This window comes from Leptosomus discolor, chromosome 17, assembly GCF_034619465.1.
Source record: "Leptosomus discolor isolate bLepDis1 chromosome 17, bLepDis1.hap2, whole genome shotgun sequence".
Taxonomy (NCBI): Eukaryota; Metazoa; Chordata; class Aves; order Leptosomiformes; family Leptosomidae; genus Leptosomus; species Leptosomus discolor.
In genome coordinates, this window is record NC_141407.1 from 5771324 (window position 1) to 5794035 (window position 22712).

Below are 22712 nucleotides of genomic sequence, written 5' to 3' on the forward strand. Positions count from 1 at the left end.
CACTGAAATGTTAGATAAGGGCTTAAGTACCATTGCTGGGATCTGTTTGACGTCAGACCTGGATTTGTATTTCATGTACCGAGTGATGTGATTTTAGCCCACTTAGTCTCACTTCTGTGGTGCTCCAGACTCTTAAAACCCTCCCAGTTTTGGGAAGAACTGACTCTAGCTGATGTGACTCTGTACCATCTTGCAGATGTGATGAAGAACCACGTGGGTGAGGAACCTGGTAGGGAAGGAGAAGAGCATGGCAGGGCAATAGCAATAACGAATCACTGCAATACCCTGTGGAGGCAGTGAAGTCTCTAGTTTATTGAGCAGGGTCTTATTTCATGGGGTTGAAAGCACCTACAGGCTCCCAAATGGCATTACAACTTCTGTTCAGTGTCTTTTTGCGTTAATCTTGGAGCTCTGTTGACCCAAATCTTCTCTGCTGAAACTGAATCAGCAAGACCATGAAACAGGAATATCTTAACCGAGAAAGCAATAGCACTGGTCTCCGATGAACTGTTGTCTACCGGCTGGAAGCTGTTCTCCTTACGTCTGGATATTTCTGTGCCTTATCACACTTGCTAAAGGTAACTCGGTAACTAGTCTCTGGAAGGTTTGTGGTGACTATACAGTGCTGTTCTTATTTTGAAGACTATTTTACAAGGGGATAACAGTTCAGAGCATGTCACATTTTGAAGTTGTTATTTGCTCTTTCAATTTTGCTCACCACCGGTTCTCCCTTTCTGAATACACAGAAAGGTGCAGCATCTCCATTCTAATTTAACAAATGACATCGACATACTTCGTTACAGCAGTTCTCTACAGGCAGAAGTCAGAACACACTTGCAGCAGCAAGGTCTACCCTCTTACTACAGAACACACCTAATATTTACATTTTTTTGTTTTGTTTTGCCTGTGGCTGTACAACAGACTTGTTGTCCCTGGTTGTTCTTCAGCTTTATTCTGCTGGTTTCATGTTGGCCAAACTGGTAGTGGACTTCTCGGTTCCCCCGTACAATTTGTGTGCTGCTGGGTTCTTCAGGGAACATCTGCCATGGCACAATTACGACCTGGAGTATTTTGCTATATTTCAACTGCGGAAGCTGTAGTAGAGGAGACTCTGCTCAAGACACACGTTCCCAAACCTACACCGATGCACTTATCTCCGCCCGTGGCTGGAGGGGAGATACGGGTTTTTAAACAGTGCAGATGCGGCCTTAGTATTGCCACTTCTGCGTCTTCAGCCCAGAGATCGCAGTGTGAGAACGGACTGCAGGAGTGTCGGTACCCCCGGTACAGCTCGGTGTGGCTGCTGCATGTACAGGATGTTAACCGATGACGGCAAGCCTTCTGCAATAACTTGTAATTCCATTGATCAGTAGTAAACGGTGTACAAATAGAACTTGATGAAATGTATTTTATGTGAAAAAAGATAATGTAAGAACTGTATATTGTATTAGTAGCTTTGTGTATAAAATGGCATTTTGGCAATCAGAGTCTAATATATTTAAAACGTTTTTTTAAAAAAGGATATTTGATATTGTACGGAATTGACTTTATTGCTATTCTAAGTATGAAAAGATGGTTTCTTAACATGTTGAAGCAATGCATACAATCTTAACTTGTATGTAAAACTCATGCCAAAAGGGTTTGTCTGACAGTATTAGCACCTGACTCAGTGTCTTTAATATTAGAGATTGAATTTTTTAATTTAAAAATTATATTAAATCTTTTAATAATACAAAAAATGAGTTTTATTTAGTTGGCTTACATTTCGGGACTCTGCCTCTGTGTCTCTGCCTGCAAGTACAGCCAGGAATTGTCTAGAAGAGTAAATCGAGGCAGGGGTTAGGTGTAACTTCTTGTTTTTCAGCAGCTGGCAGTGAGTTGGGATGGGGACATGGAGGAAGGCCACAACTGTAACGGCCGTTCCTGGATTTCATCACGTCCGAGGCATCAGTCCTGGCCTTCGTTAACGCACTTCATTAAGAGGGTCCTTCTCAGGGCGGGGCTGATTCTCGCAAAGGCGAAAGCACTCCCACCCTCCCAGCCCCGCCTGGCGGGACGGCAGGAGCGGCGGGTGAGGAACGGGGCTCCGGTGCGGGCCGGGGCCTCCCACGGGGCGGGCCTGGGACAGGCCTTGAAGCCGCTCGGCGCGGAGGCCGGGCACTGAGGGGCTGCGCGGCCCCTCTCCCCCCCGCAGCGGAGAGCGGCTCCGCCAGCCCCGCGCCTCCCCCTGGGCCCGCCCGGCTGAAGCGGGCGCGGCCTGACGGCGCGGGCGGGCGGCGGGCGGGGCGGCCTCCGCCGCAGCCAACCGGGGCGCGGGGCGGGGCGCGGCTCCCCCACTGGCGGCGGCGGCGCGGCGCTGTTTGGATTCGAAGCCGCTATAAAGGCGCTGCCGAGCCGCGGCGGGCCGCGCCATGGCCAACCCGTCGCAGTGCCTGGAGGAGGGCGCCGGGCGCTGGCCGCCGCGGCCGCCCGGGCCCTACAGCGAGGCGCAGCGGCTGGCGCTGGAGGAGCTGGTGGCGGGCGGCCCCGAGGCGCTGCGGGCCTTCCTGCGGCGGGAGCAGCTGCCGCCCTTCCTCTCGGAGCCCGAGGTGCAGGCCATCGCGCGGGGCGCCCTGCCGCCCGCCGCGGGCCCGGAGCCGGCGGGCGAGCCGTCGCTCGGCGCCTCCCTCGACGCCTCCTCGCTCACCTACTTCCCCGAGCGCTCGGACCTGGAGCCGCCGGCGCTGGAGCTGGGCTGGCCGGGCTTCGCCAGCGGCGCCTTCCGCGGGCTGACGCGGGTGGAGGCTCACTTCCAGCCGGGCTGCGGGGAGAGCCTCTACGGCTGCAAGGAGGCGGTGCGGCGGCAGATCCGCTCCGCCCGGCAGGTGAGTGCGCCCCGGCGGCGGGGAGCGGTCGCGGGCCCCGGGGGTGAAGGCCCTGGCGGCAGCGCCCCGCTCTGCGCCCGGTCCGGGGCCCTTCTCCGGCGGGTTTGCGAACGGGAGCAAAACTCAGCGACGGTGTCGATGAGCTTCCCCTTCATGGGACACTAAGCGAGGCCAGGCGGCTTTAAAACCCCCCGGCGAGCAAAGAAAGCTTCGTGCGGAGGACGAGTAAATACACAACGAGCGGTTCTCATCTTGACTGCGCGCATCTGTGTGCGACACCCTTGAAATCTCACTTTCCCGGGTACTTTGCTCTGGAGGTGGTGGGCCAAGAGTTCCCCGTACCCCAGTACTGCACGCAGAACCGCTGCTGCTGTTCGTGACCAAGCCACCGGCTGGATTCGAGCTGATCTTGCTCGTACTCAAAGCAGGTGTCCTATTCCAGGCTCCTTACTGATGTGCTCTGCACAGGCTGGCTTGCAGAAACCTCCTACTGTCTTTTAAAAGACACAAAAAAGGTCTCCTGTATAAAAGGTTATCTACGGAGATAACCCTGATTTATCTCCTGTCTTCACCTCATTCGTTGCCCCTAAGTAATGTGCAGACCTGCTCTTAGCACGACTTCCCTCCTACAGAAGCGGATGGTTTTGATCTGATGCAGAGTATGGCTTAAAAAATCATGCGGCGTTACAACTTCTAACTGTTCTCTGTACCTCCTCGTGTTACCTGAGTTTATAGCCTCCAACTGTAATCCCCAGGAGGGAACCACCCTTCCCATTAGCTGCCATTCAATTGGCTTAGCTAAAATTTAAATGTGTAGCTTCCTCTTCAGGTGGTCAGGTGAAGCAATCCCTGGCTCTGTGTGTAACGTGCTCACACATGGCACAACCTGAATCGGCAACTGAGCTCTGCCCCCTTCTGAGTGCGGAAACCTAGGGCGTGTGTGGGGATGACGGGAACGATGGGTTTCTGGCCAGAACCGGTCACAGAGGAAGCTCTGTTCTCAAATGGTCCTTATCAGGTAAATGAGACCAGGCTAGTGATTCAAGCAAGCTCCATGAAAACAGGTGTTTCTTCAAAAAGCTGTTTTTGTTTGCAATGTTCTTGCTTGTAGCATCCTGCCAAATGCCTTCCCTCACACCAAGCCAGGAGCCAGGCAAGCCGTTCCTGTCACTGCCTGATCCAGGGGTTGTTTTTGTGGAAGGGAGAGAAATTTTGACCCCCTATGATTTACTGAGTATCAGATGCTGTGCAATATTGCTCAGTCACCTCCGAGTTCTTAGGATGAGTGTGAGGAACAGGAAAACTTTCTTCTCGGCTCACTCAAACGCAGTTAGCTTGAGTGGCTAAAGCAGATACTTGCCATCTTGCCTCTGCTATCCTGGAGGGATGAGCGCAGAGAAAAGGGTTTTTTCTCTCTTCTCTAAACATAACTGTACTCTTGCTCATTTTGAGTAAAGGTGTATTCCTTCTCCAGCTGCTAATTCTGGGATTAGAACTCAAATGTGCTGATAGTTGAGTAGTCATTTGAAGGCACCATTGTTTCCAAGGGGTTTAGTGTGAACAGTTCTGTTTTCAGGTGTTTCTTTCTTACTCATCTGGTCTTGTCAAAAGCATCTTATTTTCTTTATCTTCCCTTTATGCTTAGACAAGGGATTGGGTGGAGAAAAGCACAGAACACCTAAGAAGCACAAGCATAAACTCTATCGAGAAATACCAACATGTCCCTGTGTGTTATACCCGAGAACTCATCCATACGGAGCCAGTCCCTTAGGGAGCAGGGCACAGGTGGGAATGCAAAGCTTAGCCTTGTGGGAAACGTTTCCTCTGAGAACAGACAACGCCACACACAGAGCAGCTGTGTTGCATGCATATACGCCTTGGGTGCGTGCAGCAGTGCATGGGGTGCCTCATCTATCTGATAAGGACAGGTGCCAGGTACCTGCAGTGGTTGTATAATAGTGTTCCTTGGTGGTCTAATAAAAAGACTAGAAAAGTAAATCATGAAGCCAAATCCTTTATGCCTTTGTGTCCCCACACACATGTGTTTTCTTCATTTTGAAGGGTGATAATTCTAGCACCAAAACAGCATGCGGTGCGGCTCTGAATTAGCTGGAGAGATTGTTCGTAAATGTGTGAGGCTGTCGTCTTGTCTTCGGCCCATTGAGAGAAAATCTTCCCATTTTAGGATTTGCCTTCTGTAAAGAACTGTTGAGTTGAGCGTGTGGAAGGATTTCTTGTGAAGGTAATGGGGTGGAAGCTCAGAATACATCTAGTAAGAGACTGGAAATAGTGTATTCAGTTTATATGTTGTCACTGAATGAGTTTATCTCTTGGTGACTTATATAGGGACAGTATTCCCTTCCTACCAAAGAGAAATCGGTCGGGGTTTGTGAGATGTTCAGCTGAGGAGCCATCGGAGCTAATTCTCCTGCAGGCAGTGGCTATCTGCAGCAGGTGTGCCACACTGGGAGAACAGGAGTGGGGATGGCTTGTCTGGACTCCCAGTTCTGCTGTCATAGCTTCCCCAATGGTACTGAAAGGCCAGATTACAGGAGGTTATGTAGGAAAGCAGGCTGTGAAAGCGTACAAAAGCAGCAGCAGATGTGAGGAAGAAAACATCTTCAGGCTTACACTTTGCACTGCAGGGCACAATGAATTTACAGAAACATTGTGGGAATATAGAGATCTTTTATAACTGGCCAGGGCCTGCACAGCCGGGCAAAGAAATGTGCATCTGGCCTTGGTGATAGCAGCAGGAGAAAATGGCTGGGGGGGCAGTGATCTGGCCTTGTGTAAAACAAAGCCCTTGACCAAGTGTTGTCACTTTTCTTGCAGGTGATTGCCCTTGTGATGGATTCCTTCACAGATATTGATATCTTTGGTGACCTTCAGGATGCCTATAACAACCGCAAAGTCCCTGTCTATATCCTTCTTGACCAGGACTTTCTACCCCATTTCTTGGAAATGTGCAAGAATTTGGGAGTTTGTCCTGAGCAGGAAAATGTAAGTACTAAACGTGGGTGGGTGTGTTTTGTGGTACAGTTTATGGTTATGGATATCAAATACACCCTTCTATAAAACATCAGACTCCCTTGAAAGACTAAAGCATCCTCTCTGTTTGATAACCACTATAAAAGGGGATTTTCTGAAATGTTTCTCAGCTCCTGAAGATCAGAGCTCAGTATCGCATGGTTTCAGTACAGTCTGTAATCCAACATGTGAAACTGCTGACAAACTCAGTGAAAACTGTGCAGAAAAGGCACATCGACTACCCTACGCTATGTATGCAGCAGCTACAGCCATGCTGTGCGACAGCCCGGTGCGCTGGGTGGAGTGCACACTGTGATCCCTGTCCTGAGGAAGCAACAATTTTCAAGCCTTTAATTTTGCAGTATCTAAGTAGCTTTATTCTCAGCTCAAGGATCTGCTTGCTAAGGAAAAGGGAAACACGGGAAGCTCAAGGATGTTGTAGCTCTGGTAACGTCACATTTCTTTCCTAAGACACAGCTGCTTTCTTTTGAAAGGGTTTGGATGATGTGACCCAGGTGATTTACTTAATTCCTCTGAATATAGGCTGACATGACTGTGTTATGGCTTGGCTTGGCCAGGCTTATGTTCAGCCCAGTGAGAGTTTCTCGGCATGGGGAAACACTCTTAGAACTGGCTGTTCTCTCCACAGACTCTCCTAATCTAACAGAGATTTAGCACTGTGTAACTAACAACACTCCAAGGCAGACAACGTAAAGAAGTTCAGTTCATTCCTGTCTTTCATAGTGTGCGTAGCTGCTTTTAGGTATAATTGCTAATCAAAACGTTTTGGAAGTTAACTTAAATCTGATGTTACTTTTTCCCTTCTTTTCTGAAACAGCTGATGAGAGTTCGAACTCTCACGGGGAACACATACTACATGAGGTCAGGTGCCAAAATTGTTGGTAAAGTCCATGAGAAGTTCATGTTAATTGATGGCATTAGAGTGACAACAGGCTCCTACAGGCAAGTATTGGGGTCTGCTGGTGCCTGATGAAGCTATAGAAAGGGGGAGTTTCTATATGTCAAAGTTAATAAACATTGCTGTTCGCCTAGTGTTAGTGAATGCCAATGGCCAGTGGACTAGTTGTAAACAGCTTTGGAAAACTGTTTTACACAACTTGTTGCTGGCAAAGCACTTGGCCATGGCTAAATAGAGTTCTTCCTGAAGAAGAGAGAGCAAATAGTCTATTGACTGTACACCTTCCGTATGCACAGCACTTCCAAGCTGAGTCTTGCTGCCTGTAACTGTGTGTGTTGAAATGCACTGGCAATTAACTGTGAATTTTGGTTTGTTTTCAATAGTTTCACATGGTCTGACGGGAAGCTGAACAGCAGTAACTTGCTGCTGTTGTCAGGTCAAGTGGTTGAACACTTTGACCTCCAGTTCAGGATTCTTTATGCCCAGTCGATGCCCATCAGCCCGAAATGGCCATCCAGCTGCAGGAACAGTGGGATATTTGATCACCTGGCAAACAGAGTCGAGTCCCCTAAAGAGTACACTGTGGAAGGCAACCTGAGAGCAGAATTTGCCAGATTGTCTAGTACTCCCAAGAAACTGTGGGAAGAACTAGATGTGGCTGGAGATACTCCTGGAGGCAAACCTTGTAACCTGGGGTATTCTTGCCTCTCTGAAGAGGAGTGGTTCAGCAATCAAGAGGCCACAGTGGAACGGAAAAGCGCATCAACTCAAACCGGCCCGTGGGAAGGGAAGCCTGTAGCGACCACGTGTAACGCTGCCACGCAGACCAGTGCTGCGACGGCAGAAACTGGCACTCAGGCTTCTGTCGCTGCTAGAATGATGGGCACTCAGACTTCAGTCTTGCTGAAGACTGCAGTGACCCAGACAAAGGAAAATGAGTACCCAGAAACACCCCTGCTTCACAGAAAGTTGTCAAAAGAAGGCTCTTGTCTGTCTGGAAAGGCTGTATCGAGTTCTAGTCTGCGATCGCTGTCTTCGTCATCGTCCCAGTGCTCTCTTGCAAGCTCCGCCGGCTCACTGTCTTCTCTCCGGTCCTTTGAATATTCTACCAGTCATCGGGCAGACTATTTCCAAAAACTGCATAAAGAGAGGCAATTCCACTACTCCGCTATCAGGTCGAAGCTTAGCCACATGGTGGGTATCCTATCCCGGAGGGGACGTGAGCCTGAAAACTACGTGACCCAATACAGCGGGAGATGCAATCTCAAACAGAGGCGTGACATCAGCGCCAGCCTGCGCAGCCTCCGGGATGTTTCCCTCTTTTCCCTGAACAAATGACGACTGCACTGGATGCAGAACGCAAAAGCTGCCGTCTGAAACTGCCGTCACTTTGTACCCGCTGATTCTTAGACTTCCTTCTGGCACTTTAGCTTTTCTAATACATGTGTATGTCACTTTCCAGCACTTTGTTTTATGCTATGCAATTTAAACAATAGAAGAAGAGAGGTTTGTTTATACTGTAACTACTTGCATGTTCCTCTTTTATGCATGAGTGGTGGAGGTTCATTTTAATTCTGGATGTTTAACCTGAAAAGTAAACTTATTACTGCTTTCTAGGATTGCTAATGCTCTGGCTTTATTTAATGCAAACTTGGAAAAATCTGTCAGGCGGTTCTTGCTCAGAGCAGCTTTGGATCTTTAGCTTGCATCAAGGTATACTCAAATATTTTTTTTTCTTTTTAATATTGTCTTTTATTTCTGCTTTACCTTTGGCATGAGGGGAAGCAACTTTTATAAAGAGCCATGAAGCTAATTTTACTCCAAGTCTGACTTCAGGGATACATAGCATTACCTTTCCACTGAAGTTGAGGGTCTGTTGGAACAGTTGCAAGTTCTTATCTTCAACTGTATCCCTTTTCCATGGTTTAAACCTCCTGAAATGAACTGAGCCAACTAGCTCTTCCCTTTGGACATCCTCTCATGCCTTTGTGTGTAGATACATTATATATATATATATATAAAAGTGTGTGTATATACACATCCTCCGAAGAGCATCTTTTTACAACCAACACCAGGAAGTAGCAACTTAGCACTCCAAGACAGCTGTACCCATTTTAGGTACAGCCCTGATAGAACTTTCTAGTATTCGAAACTAACAGCTCAGCTATATTGGACCTGGAAGGCTCTTGTTAATGGGAATGTATTGCTGAAGTGTTGGGGTTTTGTGCTTGGGAGTGGGAGATGAGGTGGTATCTGGAGGTCAGTGTCTTGCCACAGCATTCCTGTTGTACTTCTCTTTTGGGATGACTTGCCTCTTGTGCAAGTTGTTACACAGAATTAAGACTTTTCGTCTTAAAATGAGCTTCCAGTTCTGGCTCGGTCTAGGAATGTCTGAACCATCTTGCTTCTGTTAAGGGACTTGTAAACAGATTCCTTCTTTGGAGTGAACTTGGAGGTGAGACGATCTCCCAGGGCACGTGACAAAGCCCCTGTTCAAAAGTAAACTCACAAATGTACTGCAAAATGTTATGGGTTATGTTTGCTAAGCAAGTGTAAGAGTGAAAAATACATTTTTCTCTTCAGACTGTCCTATCTGAAATACTCTGCGTTTCCTTCTCTGTTTATCCTTTATCCACCACTAACTCTGTTTGAGGAGCTGAAGTGCCACTCTAGCGTTTGAAAATACTCTTCAATACATTTCAACATTAAATGGATCTTGGGTTAAGTCGCTTTGCAGAGACATTACCTGGCTGTTTTTCAGTGGTGCTGTGTGTGTCTGTGCTTGCTGGATTGCTTTTCTGAGTAGTGTGTGTATTCTCTCTCTGAGCCTGTACTGTTCCTGTTTAGATGTGCATCCCAGTACTTCAGTGACCAACCAGACTCCGAACTCTGCCAAGTCAAATCAGGGTCTGGGTAATGTATTTCCTTCTTATTCACAGCACGTGTGCCCAGCAGATGGCACATTTCAGCTGCTGTCTTGAATATTCCTGTAAAGAGCAATGAACGAGTTAATGAACAGAAAAATACCCAAAACAAGTCTGCAACTTCAGTGTAGAGAGCAGTGCTTTATACTACCGACTTTGAGATGTCAATCTCTGAAATCTATACGGGCAAAGAGGGTTAGCTGCTCTTATAGCTTGTATTTCGAAGCAGCCACTCCCTCCTGAAAACTCTTAAGTCAGATGTACAAAGAGGTGCAGGTAGGGGAAAAAACCCTCTTGTCTGCGCTTGTTTAAAAAGATAAGGTGGTTTCGTGCCTGGAGCTGGAACACTGGGAGTGAAGCAAGTTGCACAGAGGGCGCCAAGATACACCTTCAAAACCCATCTCGGGTTGTCTGTGTAAGAGCTCGTGATCAGCAGTGCTTGAACGTATGTAAAATCAACTTGTTTGTTCTGTGTGCTTTTTAACCTTATTACGCTGCGCAGCTGTTACCGCACTCTCACGGGAACAAGAAACAGTTTACAAATAAACGGCTTTTGCCAGGGGGGTCTTCACCTGGTCATCGCTGAGCTTTGTTTTCTGTTTGGCATTTTGAACCTGGGTGCCAGTTCCCCTTTCGCTGGTGCTCTCCTGCCGCTCCGGGTGAGCAGAGCAGCCTGGAGCGAAGCCGTCTGTCCGGGAGAGCCGTTTGCCCTCTCCAGCCGCAGGAGGGGCCTTTTGACCAGGCCGAGGGCTGTGCCCGCTCTCCCCGCTGAAGCCGAGGTTTGCGCTTCTGCGGATCCTTCCCTGGGCGGGGGGTGGCCACCCGTGCCTTTCCCGTGGGCGACGCTGCCCTAGCCCCGCTTAGTCCCCCGCTGCCGGGGCCCGGGCGGAGCGGAGGCCTCTCCCCGCGGGGCGGCCGCCGGGCGCTGCCCCGGCGCCGGGCGGGAGGCGTGGAGGAGCCGCCCGCGCGTGGGGCCCGCCCGCGGAGCCGCTATAAAGGCGCTGCCGAGCCGCGGCGGGCCGCGCCATGGCCAACCCGTCGCAGTGCCTGGAGGAGGGCGCCGGGCGCTGGCCGCCGCGGCCGCCCGGGCCCTACAGCGAGGCGCAGCGGCTGGCGCTGGAGGAGCTGGTGGCGGGCGGCCCCGAGGCGCTGCGGGCCTTCCTGCGGCGGGAGCAGCTGCCGCCCTTCCTCTCGGAGCCCGAGGTGCAGGCCATCGCGCGGGGCGCCCTGCCGCCCGCCGCGGGCCCGGAGCCGGCGGGCGAGCCGTCGCTCGGCGCCTCCCTCGACGCCTCCTCGCTCACCTACTTCCCCGAGCGCTCGGACCTGGAGCCGCCGGCGCTGGAGCTGGGCTGGCCGGGCTTCGCCAGCGGCGCCTTCCGCGGGCTGACGCGGGTGGAGGCTCACTTCCAGCCGGGCTGCGGGGAGAGCCTCTACGGCTGCAAGGAGGCGGTGCGGCGGCAGATCCGCTCCGCCCGGCAGGTGAGTGCGCGCCCCGCGCTGCGCCCCGCTGCGCCCCGCTGCGCCCCGCTGCGCCCCGCTGCGCCCCGCTGCGCCCCGCTGCGCGGGAGGACTCGCTCCCCTCCTTCCGCACCGCTCCCTGAGAGCCACCTCGTCCTTCCCCCCTTTCATTGACTTTTAAATAAACTCCCGATTTTACTCACTCTTCTATTTTGTTATTGTCCCCCCACATCTTTTGTATTTATTTTTTCAGTAGGTTCATCATTTTCAAGCTTTTTTTACTCCCAGATTGATGAAAACCGAGTCCGTGCTATCCGAGCCTCCCTGAGCTCGCTCGAGGAGTTGGCACCTGGGAGCGATAGATCTAAAACGTTCCCAGCCCTTTTAAGCAGGCGTTGCTTCCAGATGGAGCAGCGGGTCCGCAGCGAACCTCAGGGGTTCAGCCCCTGGCACAGGTCTGCGAGGGCAGGAGCTGGCTCTCACGGGGGGTTTTACACAAGGAGCTTGGGCGAATAATCAGATCTTGGCTTGGAATATCATGAGAATCTCAATGAGACGTTAAAAGACAAGCTTCAGTTTTATCCTAGATAGGGAGGCGAGGTGTAAAGAGCAGTCGGGCACTGGTGAATTGTATTTTTGTTTTCACTTTCATATTTGAAAAGTTTGAAAGACTCTGGAAAACTTCCGTTTTTGAAATAAGCTCACCTTTTTTCTTCAGGCAGTGCTTTTGAGGAAAAGACATCTGTTCTCAGGAAAAAACCCTCTTGCTTAGGAACTGGAGACCAAATTTGTCTAACACAGAACTAGACCCCTGGTTTTGCCATACCTCAGGGTGAGGAAGAAGCCTGAAGCAATGCATTTGTTTTCTACTGTTCTGGTTCTTCAGGGATATCCTCAGCCCCCCAAACATCTCCACGATCAACTCGGTGCTCCTGTTACACCAAAAGTTACTGACGTAGCTGACGAAGACTGACAGCAAAATGTCTTTCTTTTCTTCATGCAAAATTCTTTTTCTCTCAGCTCACTGAGGGTTTTGGAGAGGTGCTGAGTCTGCCTCTGCCTTCGTAGGTCTTGGCACTGCTCTAGAGTTGGGCAGAAAGGAGAATGTGCTCAGGTTTCTGTAATTTTTTCTTGAAGGTGAAGTTACATAGTAAAAAAGGGAAGGCTTTAGTACAGCCTTAATTGAAAACCATGAGCAATGTGCTACTGAATAGATGCAGGAGCTATCATTGCTGCTAATTAATGATGAACTCTGATTTTTAGAGAGAGAAAAGGTGTCTTTCCACAACAGGCTTTCAGGCTAGGTTGTTCATATCTATTGAACAAAAAATACACAGATCCTGGCAAAAGAAGCTTCTATATCTGCTGCTGAAATTGTAGTAAAAAATTAAATTCTACAATGCCATAATAAAAATCTTAAATTATGTTATCTGCTATAAATCAGTCAAGCGACAATAAAATTTGGGCAAATAATTTTTAACAACAATTTCTGTCCATAAATTCAATATTTTTTTTTCTTTTTAACTATACAGCAACATGAATAAGTGACGACAGTGAAGGGCCAATGTATATTGTGTCTCCTGTGCCTTGGTGTACTGTACTCAGTTATCACCCTTCCCAAAATACCATTCTCTTCACAGAACTCTATTCTAATCAGTTATTTTTTCCTTTCTCTTCTCTTTCTTACAAGTCTGTTAAATGTTTCAACAGCCCTGTGTTCAACAGAGGAATATGCTGTATCACAGAAGAGTCTACCATGTTCCATAACCACCAGGAAAAAAAAAATGGGGGGAAATATTTAATTTGAAAGTCAGATTCCTCATGTGCCATCTCCCTTGGGATGCTGTGGAAACAGCCTAATGATTTCTTCTGACACTTGTTGCAGATGATTGCCCTGGTTATGGATTCCTTCACAGACACCGATATCTTCAAAGACCTCTTGGAAGCCTGTAGCCAGCGGCAAGTAAAAGCATATATCCTTCTAGATCAGTCCTCGTTTTCCCACTTTCTAAAAATGTGCAAGGATCTGGGAGTTGACCTGGAACAGGAAAAGGTGAGCCTTGTGCTATTTATAGGGATGGAGAGTTCATCCTCTTATGACTGAAGTCTTTGAGCTGTCAAAAGAAGAAACTATTACGCCTGCTGCCACAACTTAAAATGGGTTTATGTAGCTCTAGCTCTTTCTTGGAAGATTTAACGATTCTTGCATGAGAAGGCAATTAACAGAAAAACTGAAGTCTTTCTAAGTGCATGTTACAGGTGCTTTCTGAGCACAAATACTAATGGAATATTCCAGGAAATGCAGCAGGAATGTCCAGTTCCTAAAGCATGACTGGAGTTGCTCAGGCTTGCCAAGACTTTGAAGGCTGATGGAGAAGCAGGTTCTCAGGAGTCTGTGGAGTTCGGGTCCCTCCAAGATTAGGCAACAGGAGTTTTTACAGTCACATTCTGCACAATCAGTTCATGGGTTTGCCCCTGAATGCCACCTCTTTGCCTACTAAAACAAGACAAAACTATCATTTGATTGCTAGAGGGTGAATCTTGTGCCACTGCACAGCAGCCTTCATCAGTGAGCGTTGCTGTTGTGTGTTACTCCTTTAAATGCAATCATGTAACTTTGATGCTTGCCATGTCTTTAACAGTTGATGAGAATTCGCAATATCACGGGGAACACATACTACACGAGGTCAGGTGCTAAAATTGTTGGAAAAGTCCGTGAAAAGTTCATGTTAATCGATGGCATTAGAGTGACAACAGGCTCCTACAGGCAAGTGCCCATTTCTTTCTGTTGCTTAAGAGGATTTCTTTACACGGAAAGGAAAAGCAGCCATGTTGCAAAACCGCTTTCTTTATTACAGTTTGTGTGTAACGTTTGTCCTGAAAAGAGCATGCTGCTCATCATTTGGATTGTAAGAATGATTTAACTGAACGTGATGATAGAGAATTTTCAGTTAACACTTTGTTTACTATTTATTTTGAATTAACTCAGATTTTTCTCATTCTTCCTTTGCTAGTTTTACATGGACAGATGGGAAGCTGAACAGCAGCAACATTTTGATCCTGTCAGGCCCTGCAGTTGCACACTTTGACCTGGAATTTCGGATTCTTTATGCACGGTCAAAGCCTATCAACCTCAAAGAGTTATCCAGCTGCAAGAAGAATAAGGTGTTGGACCAGCTGGTCAGGATAACAGTGGCTTCCAGAGACGTGACCAGGGAAAACTTCCTGAGAATGGAGTTTTTGTATCTTAGAGCGTTCGTAGGAAATCTTAAAAGGAAGCGAAGCTGGCTGCATGCCTCAAGGGAGGCAGCCTACGTGTCGAGTAATGCAATGCATGCGTCCCCTCCACTGACTAAGAGGAACGTCTCTCTAGTTATGAGGCCACACTGGATCGTAGAGACATGAATTGCACGTTCGCTCGGAGCGAGAAGCAGAACCTCGAGCACCACGTCCAGCCGTCCATGTCCAGTACTGTCTTACAGGATGTTTGTGAGAGCAGCTGGGAACTAAACCTCGAACTGAGAGAAAGTGATACTGGAATTGTGGTTTCGTTTGAAGAGCACTGTAATGCAGATCAACAGATACAATTATGGTATTGTCTTGGGCTCAGATGTCGTTGGTTTTTAAAAAAAAAACCTATTAACACCTGGAAAGCCATTGCTGACTTCTAGTTTCCTGTCAGGTTTTCATGTTTCAACCTACTCTTACATGTTTTAAGCTGATGGGTTAGCAGTCTTAGCTCAGTAGCTCAAACCTCTTTTTAAGGAATCTAGGTATAGAAAATAATATTGCTTAAGTCTTCCAAAGATGAATAGCAGGACTGCTGTACGGCTCTGAAATCAGCCTAAGCTTAGTCTTGTGTTGCACAAACTCTCCACGAACAGCTTCGTGACACAGAACTGAAGTAACCATAATCTAGAAACTAGTAGAGCAGTACCATGCTACTAGTCCTCAAGTGTTACATCTTCTGTACACGAAGCTGTGCTGCTAGGCAGAAGGAGTTAACGTGTCAGGTGAACAAGGCTTTTGCAATGGTGGAATTTCAAATGACCTTTTCTTTACAAGAACACTTGGATTGTTGGACATCAGGCAATAAATGTGTGCTCTGTTTGTAGTAGAGCCAAATGAGACCGTTTTATTGGCATTACTGTATATACTTTTTGGTTTCTTTATGGTTGCTACTGCTGTCAGATTTTATGGGAAAAGTTGAGTAGATCTGAAATCTGTGAAGCTGCTGCTACTTCTCAAAAGCCTTCCTTCCACCAGACATGCAATAAAATGAAAGTCAGAAATAGAACTGTTCAAGGTTTCATGCAAGCTTGATTTTTTTAAAAAAAATCCATTCATTTCTGGAGAGAAAAACAGCAAATGAATAAACTATCCTCCCAAACAGTTGTACGTTGAGGCACTCAAGTTCCAGCAGCCTGCCAGTGCAGAAACTCTTGTTAGTCCAGCCATGGCAGCTGTGGCAAAGGGAAAGGTACCATTTCTCAAGTTGTTCTTGAGGCTCCTGCTACTGCAAAAGCCTCAAGTATATGCTTGTATAAGTGTCTTGTGGGTTCTGGGCTTCAAAGGGGAAGGTTAAAACTTAGCTGGGGAATTTGCTGCAGGTCTCTGCTGTTGTCAGCAGGACATTAAATTGGACACGTGGAGCTTCCAAAAGTGGTCTTTATGGAGAGTGCAATAATGTACTGATTAGGATACAGCTGGTCTGCCCCCTTTTTCTTCCACGCTTGCAATCATGGAAGTGTGATAGTTCTGACTCTCCTAACCTGTGAATGTTCCATAGTTTAATAGTCTTAACTTTTATCCAGATGTAAAGAAATCTGAAATACGAATTTTTATTCTTAACTACATTTTCCATAAACACGAAACCCATACAGTGCTGTACTCTATGCAAAATATTGTTTGTGCAGTCTTTATTTTCACAGTAATATCTGTATGTTTTCTCAAATGTAAGTTTTTAACTTTGTTATTCATCTCATTACTTTAATAGGCAACTCTTTCCGTGTGCCATTAGTAGGGCTGATTCTCGACGGTTACTAATATATTGATGATACAAAATACTGTGATAAGAGTTGTGTTTATTTTTGATAGAGTGGACTTCATCTGAAAAGTACATTGAAATAAAGAGCTAGAATTTTTAGAATGTCTTTAATTATAACCAAATAACCTCTTTTTTTCAAGTGGTTCCTAGAGACTTAGCGTAACAAGTGACCACGGAGGTGCAGCGTTGTGAAGAGCAGTCTGTGAATCACTGCTAGCCCGTCAAGTTATTAATGAAGAATGAGAATGATTAAGAAGAATATAAAATGGGATTAGATTTTTTTTTCCTTAAGCATGAGGTTTTGGCAGCATTACTAAATTTATTAGAAGGTGTTCATTACTTTTTTTTTTTTTTACTCCAGCCTATGCTTAATCAACTTAAAGTCTACGCTGAATTCGATTCACTAATAACCTCACGGGCTGTACTGAGGCTGCAGCAGGGCACCGCTGGTGGGGGAACGGTTGCTGTAACTTTTCTTTCCAGCCCTGCAGCTGCCCGGTGCGAAGTGCAGCAGCCGCGGCGCCCGTAGCGCGGAGGCACCCTTCGGGTGGGGGCGGGAGGGGATCAGCCTTACTTCATCCATGAGACAAGGCCGTTTGGGAGAAGATCTTTCCGTCTCCTTAAGCCCCAGGTTCTCCGCCAGGTCACTCGGTGCCGGGAGCAGCACCCGGAGGGCTCGGCTCAGGCTCACCCCCCGGGCCGGCCTTACCCGCCTCGCTTCCCTTTCGGCGCGGGGGGGCAGGGCGGGTTTCAGGCCCACTCCAGGCCGATTTATCAGCCCGGTTTCCGCAGCAGCTTCACCTCCGTGTGCCTGAGGGCCCGCGGGCCCCGCAAGGCACCGGCAGCCGTTCCTGCCGCGCCCGACGCTCCAGCACTTCGCGCCTCGCCCCCAGCGCCGCAGCGCGGGAACGCTCAGGGCCCTCCGCCTCCCGCGGGCAGCGGGACACCGGCCCGCTCTCCCCGGCGCCCCCAGCCAAGGCGCCGCCTCGGGCCTGGGCGCGACCCCCGGGGCGGCGGCGGCGGCGGCGGCCGGCGCGTCACGTGAGCTCCGCCGCTTCCGCTTGCCCTCTCACCCCAAGATGGCGGCGCCCGTGGGACCGGTGAAGTTTTGGAAGCCGGGTGAGGGGGTGCGGGGAGCGGTGGTCCTGCGGCGGCGGGGGGTGCGTCTGAGGGGGTTCCTTGCCGGGCTGTCTGTGGCGAGGGCCGGAGCGGAAGCCGCGGCGCTGGCCCCGGCTGCTGGGGGTCGCACGGGTTTTGGACGCCGAGGGCAGCGGTGAAACGCGCTGTCCCTCCGCCGCCGGGGCCTGGAGGGCGGCGAGGTCTCTGTGACCCCAGCCGGGCGCTGCCCGGTACGGGGCGTGGCAGGGGAGGGGCCGGAGTCCGCCCTCAGTCCCCTGGGGTGGGGGTTTCGCCGGGTGGGTGTGCTGCGGGGGGGGGGGGCTCGACTCGTCTGGCCGGGGAAACGCGCAGGGGAACCCCAAGAAGTTTGACAAAGGGAGATGCGGAGTCCTGCCCCCGAAGGGGAATAACCCCTGGGTGCCACACGCCGGGGAGAGCAGCTCAGCAGAGAAGGACCTTGGGGTCCTGTGGGCAACGAGCTGAGCCTTGGCGGCAAAGAAGGTCACTCGCACCCCGGGCTGTGTGAGGGACAGCGTTGCCGTTAGGTTGAGGGAGGTGATCCTTCCCCTCAGCACTGGGAAGGCCAGATCGGGGTGATTGTGGGCTCCCCAGCACCAGGAGGACAAGGACTTAGTGAAGGAGGGCCATAAAGTGACTGGCCGCAAAGGTGATTGAGAGATTGGAGCATGTGACGTGCAGGGGGAGGCTGAGGGAGCTGGGACTGGGCAGCCTGGAGGAGTCTCAGGAGGATCTTTTTGATGTATATAAATACCTGGTGGAGGGTGTAAAGAAGATGGAGCCAGGCTGTTCTTGGTTGTGCCTGCTGACGGTACAAGAGGCAATGGACACAAGCTGAAACGCAACAGAGTCAGCTTAAACATGAGAAAAAACTTTTTTACTGTGAGGGTGATCAGGTTCTGGAACAAGCAGTCAGGCGGGTTGTGGGGTCTCCGACTGAAGGAGGACCTGAGCAGCCTGCTGTAAGTGACCCTGTGGCGAGCAGGGTGTTGGACGAGAAGGCTGTGCTGTGCCTCTGCGGTCGTTCCCTCGGGGTTTGGGCAGTGTGTACCTTCCCATTCGCTTACCCCAAAGGGGAGCTTGGTGGGTCTGAGTTTGGTGATTTTTTTAAAAATGGGTCACTGTGTTGTGGTATGCTGTGGTTTGCCGTGCTATTCCAGAGTTGAGATTAGTTTAGCAAACAGCTTCTTAATCGTTTGAATATTATAGCGATATGTGTGTATATACAGTATGTATATATAGAAATATGTTGATAGTAGTGTACTAAAAAAAAGAAGCATAGAAAATGTGAAAGAAAATCCCTGGATGATGAGAAGCAATATCTGTTAACTTTGTTGGTTTGTCAATATTCAGATGTTCAAGACCCTGGTTCTTAACTTCTTCATCTGTGTTGGGGTATGAATAGTTATTGGAATCATTGCTAATCACTGCTGAAATTGGATCAATTTGTTCTAAAACTTGCTTGGCAGCTTTGAATAGGGACTAACTGTTTCTAAACAGTGAAAAAAGTGGGAAAAGCCCAAACAAGCAAATCCTACAAAATGGGAGAATCTGTCTCTTTGCTGTCAGACTTTCCCAGTTGGATCTGCAGCTGGAGATGATACATTCCGTTATTGAGATGAGTTTTTGTTGCTAGTTCACTTGCATGATTCAGCGGTTTTGGTTGTCAGTAGTTTTATGGTAACCTGCAGCAGGAATAAATCAAGTTTCAGTTACTGAGGTAAATTCAGATCCAAAGCGAGTGGTATGTCTCATGAGCGGACAAGGTTCAATGTTTTTATGGTTGATGTTAGTCAAGGGAAGTTCTGTTACATGTCTGACTGGCTTAAAATCTGTGGACGTACTTCTGAGAAGGGTATTGAAGGTATGTCTGAACTGTTGCACAGAAAAAGAAGAAAGTTCCCAAGATCTTGATGTATATTTTTCCTATGTGCTTTTTTTGCCTCCTTTATCTTCTTTTAAAAATTCAAGTACTTGTTCACATCAGGTATTTTTTTTTTTCAACTATCAGGAGATATATATTTAATTTGAAAGGATTTCTGCATGTTTACTGTTAGTTAATATTTTTATTATTTTCACAGAAAAGTTAATCTTTTCATATATGCTGCTGCCAATGATTCCTCTTTGTAAGGAACGTATTTATTTTGGTTGTATTGTGATACGGTAGGCAGAAGTGTGTTCTTCCTGTTAAAATGAACTTATATCATCTAGGCACGGAAGGTCCTGGCGTCAGTATCTCAGAGGAGAGACAGAGTCCTGCTGAGAGCAGTGGCATAAGCGTCATCTATAATCCTTATGCTTCCCTTTCTATTGAACAGCAAAGACAAAAGCTGCCTGTTTTTAAGGTACAGAAGTTCTTTTTGGTGTATTATATCTGTTGTGTGGTGTCTGGCTCTTAGGACTTTTTTTTTTTTTTTTGAAAGAGCAGTATAGAATCGCTTTACAACATAAAAGAATAATTTTGTGACCTTGCTCTCTTTAGTTTGGAATTGATTGTCCTGTTTGACAACTGTTACTGGTGGTTTCACGGGCTTTGTAGATTTATGTTATTTACCATATGTTGTACATGTCATTTATAGATTGCAAAGAACTGTGTAGCTTTTGGCAGATGTCTAGATATGTGTCTGCTAGCTATGTAAATATTGTCATTTAAAGTATTTTCTTATTTTTGTATGCATCTGGTTTTGATACTTAAATGTCATCTTCTCTTTCAGCTAAGAAATCACATACTTTATTTAGTGGAGAACTATCAAACTCTGGTAATTGTTGGGGAAACAGGTTGTGGGAAATCAACGCAGATTCCACAAGTAAGTGTCTGTTGAACTTGGTAAAATCAGGTATTCCCTCAGGGGATTTTACATGAAACCTTAAACCAGCAACCCAGAATTGTGCTGTGAGAATGGAACTCACCTGTGCTCATGTGTGTAACCAAAAGGAGAGAAATATAAGCAGAAAATAGCAGGAGCTGGTATATCTGTACTATGAAACCTCCTTCCAGCACAGGAAAGGACCATACACAACAAATAAGTTTATGTCAGTACAAATAGTAGTCACTGTGCTATAGTAGATGTTTATTACTCTATCAGAATCATGTTTAAAATTTTATTGAGTATATGTTTTTAAGAAGGAGAAAAGGTATGCTTTTCCTATGACCTTTCCTTTTGGAAATTTTTGGAATATTGTATTTTTTGTCGTTTTGTAAAATTTTCTCTTTTGTGACGGGAATCAAAAAAAGTCTGAAAATGTTTCGAAGTTAATTCTTGATTTTAAAATTGAAAAATGTCAGACTAATGATGAATGTCATCTGCTTCATTGGGAGTGCAGGCCTTGTGCTGCTTAGCTTTTTTTCTTAAAGAGGTTGTAAAATAAAGAAGAGCAAAAAAAGAATGAAGTACTTCAAAACTACTTGAGACCCAAAGCACTGCTTTTAGATGCTTTCTGAAAGCATATGTGCTTAGGAGGTAGGTATTGTGCTGTGTTAATGGCGAGATTAGTAATGCACAAAATCTCTGAGTAACTGATTTGCCTGAGGTCGTGCATCGGTTAGTGTCAGAACCGGGAAAAAGCACACAGTGGGGAGAACTAACACCCTGCTGTAATCCCGGCATGGCCAATTCTTTTCTTGTCCTTGATACTTGTTTGCAGTACCTAGCAGAAGCTGGCTGGACAGCCGAAGGAAGAGTTGTTGGAGTGACGCAGCCTCGTCGGGTTGCTGCTGTTACAGTGAGTTTCTCTATGTCCAAATTTTCCCAGTTTGTTGTCATTATAACCTCCAGTTTAGTAGCAGTTTGCTGAATATCAGGAATCGCAGCCGCATGAGCTCCTGAATGAACAGATGTTTCTGCTTATCTTCCTCACAGCATTGCTGGTACTGTATGCTGACTTCAACCTGCTTAATAGGTCTTGCCAAAGATTCCAAGTCCAGAATTGCAGATGTAGAAGCTTTGAAATAAAGTTGAGCGGTGTCAGGAGACCTGCGTACGGAAGTTAGGGCTGCACAGGGTTGAGCTATGATTGACTCTGGACTGGAATTGTGCTCGTGTGGCCCTTAACTTCTTTCACAAAGTACCGTAGCAATGTAAGTCTGTGTAGAGTAATATAGTGGGTAGAAGAAAGAGGCGGTTGTGTACCTCTTTCTAGCAATTCATACCTAGGTTTTAAAATATTTTTTTATGTTGTTGTTGTAGGGGTATTTTCATTTGTTTGTTTCCCCTTGTAAGAGTGTTGGGGAAAAGAAGAAACAATTTTATTGTGAGAAATCTTTTCATATACATAGTGTGTCTAGAGTATAACGTCAGCTAGGTTTCCTATGAGAGGAAGAAGAGGAGATGCTGAGGGCAGCAACTTGCACTCTCTGGTAACAGTCTGCACAGAAAGTATCCAGCTCCTTGTCTTCATAACTGCTGCCAAACACTGACTTGGTGGGCTGAAATTTCTGCTGGAGCATTCTTTTTGTACAGAAAATTGAGGTGCCATTTTGTAACCCTCATTTTCCAGTTCTTTATAATGTATTAAATCTGCAACAAATCAGCTTATGCCTCTGGTAAAAATACAATAGATTGAACAGCTGTGCAACTCGCTGTTTGGTCTCATCCAGTATTCTCTGACCAGATCCAACACGGTTAAGGAAACAGTCTCTAGCAGTGATGTGCATCTTGTGCTTTGGGCAGTCTGCCTGCAGTGTCCTCCCTTTTCTCCTTCATAGGACATCCAGCTGACAGTGCACGGTTTTAGAGGAGATGTTGTGTGTACTGCAATGATTTCTGAGGACAAATTTGCTTCTCTTTTCCCTTTGATGTCTTAACATATCATTTTTAAGGCTAAAATAAAGATTACTCAGTTAGGGCTTAGTATAGACACACAGTGGGATTTTCCTTCGAGAATGCTGTTGCAAACTGCCTGGACATATGGCTGTTGCAGGGACATGAGAGATATTGTTGATGACTTATTGCTTTGTCTTGAACTGAAATTGATCTTTTATTTTAATAAGTGTGCTTATTGAGTATGGCGGTTGTCACAAGTAAAGATAGGTGGTTGCAGAGGCATAAGGTATAGTTCAGAAATTCCTGAACTTCTGCTTGTGTTACCCATGCTGACAATTATTCTGAATGCTTGGGCTGATGGAGTAATAAGATTCCAAGTGAAACCCTGAATTCACTGCCTGTCGGTACGGTTTAGAGTGTCACTGAAATGACTGAAAGTAGCTTGCTCTTGGAATTCTACTAGGACTAATATATGTATTGTGGAGTTTTATTGTGTCTTTAGCTATTAAATGTCTTTGCAGCTTGCTGAAACCATGGCCTGGTAATACCGAATATTCTGTAGAATAAGTC

At 47.3% G+C, this 22712-nt stretch overlaps 3 protein-coding genes across 3 annotated transcripts in view; all 3 read left to right on the forward strand.

Moving 5' to 3' along the window:
* Positions 1-2411: 2411 nt before the first annotated feature.
* SACK1D (scaffolding CK1 anchoring protein D) lies at positions 2412-8230 on the forward strand. The gene is made up of 4 exons (XM_086474826.1): positions 2412-2864; positions 5700-5867; positions 6733-6857; positions 7197-8230. Exons 1-4 carry the CDS (start codon positions 2412-2414, stop codon positions 8149-8151), a joined length of 1701 nt encoding a protein of 566 aa, XP_086330952.1. The 3' UTR covers positions 8152-8230.
* Positions 8231-10763: 2533 nt separating this feature from the next.
* Positions 10764-14698, forward strand: LOC104342047 (protein FAM83D-B). The gene is made up of 4 exons (XM_086474833.1): positions 10764-11216; positions 13081-13248; positions 13838-13962; positions 14210-14698. The coding sequence occupies exons 1-4, from the start codon at positions 10764-10766 to the stop codon at positions 14598-14600; spliced, it is 1137 nt and encodes a 378-aa protein (XP_086330959.1). The 3' UTR covers positions 14601-14698.
* A 2623-nt stretch (positions 14699-17321) lies between these two features.
* Positions 17322-22712, forward strand: part of DHX35 (DEAH-box helicase 35) — a 31130-nt gene continuing 25739 nt past the window's right edge. The window contains exons 1-4 of the mRNA XM_086474618.1: positions 17322-17361; positions 19591-19724; positions 20094-20186; positions 21025-21102. Coding sequence (XP_086330744.1) covers positions 17322-17361; positions 19591-19724; positions 20094-20186; positions 21025-21102 — 345 coding nt within the window. The remainder of the gene's footprint in view (positions 17362-19590; positions 19725-20093; positions 20187-21024; positions 21103-22712) is intronic.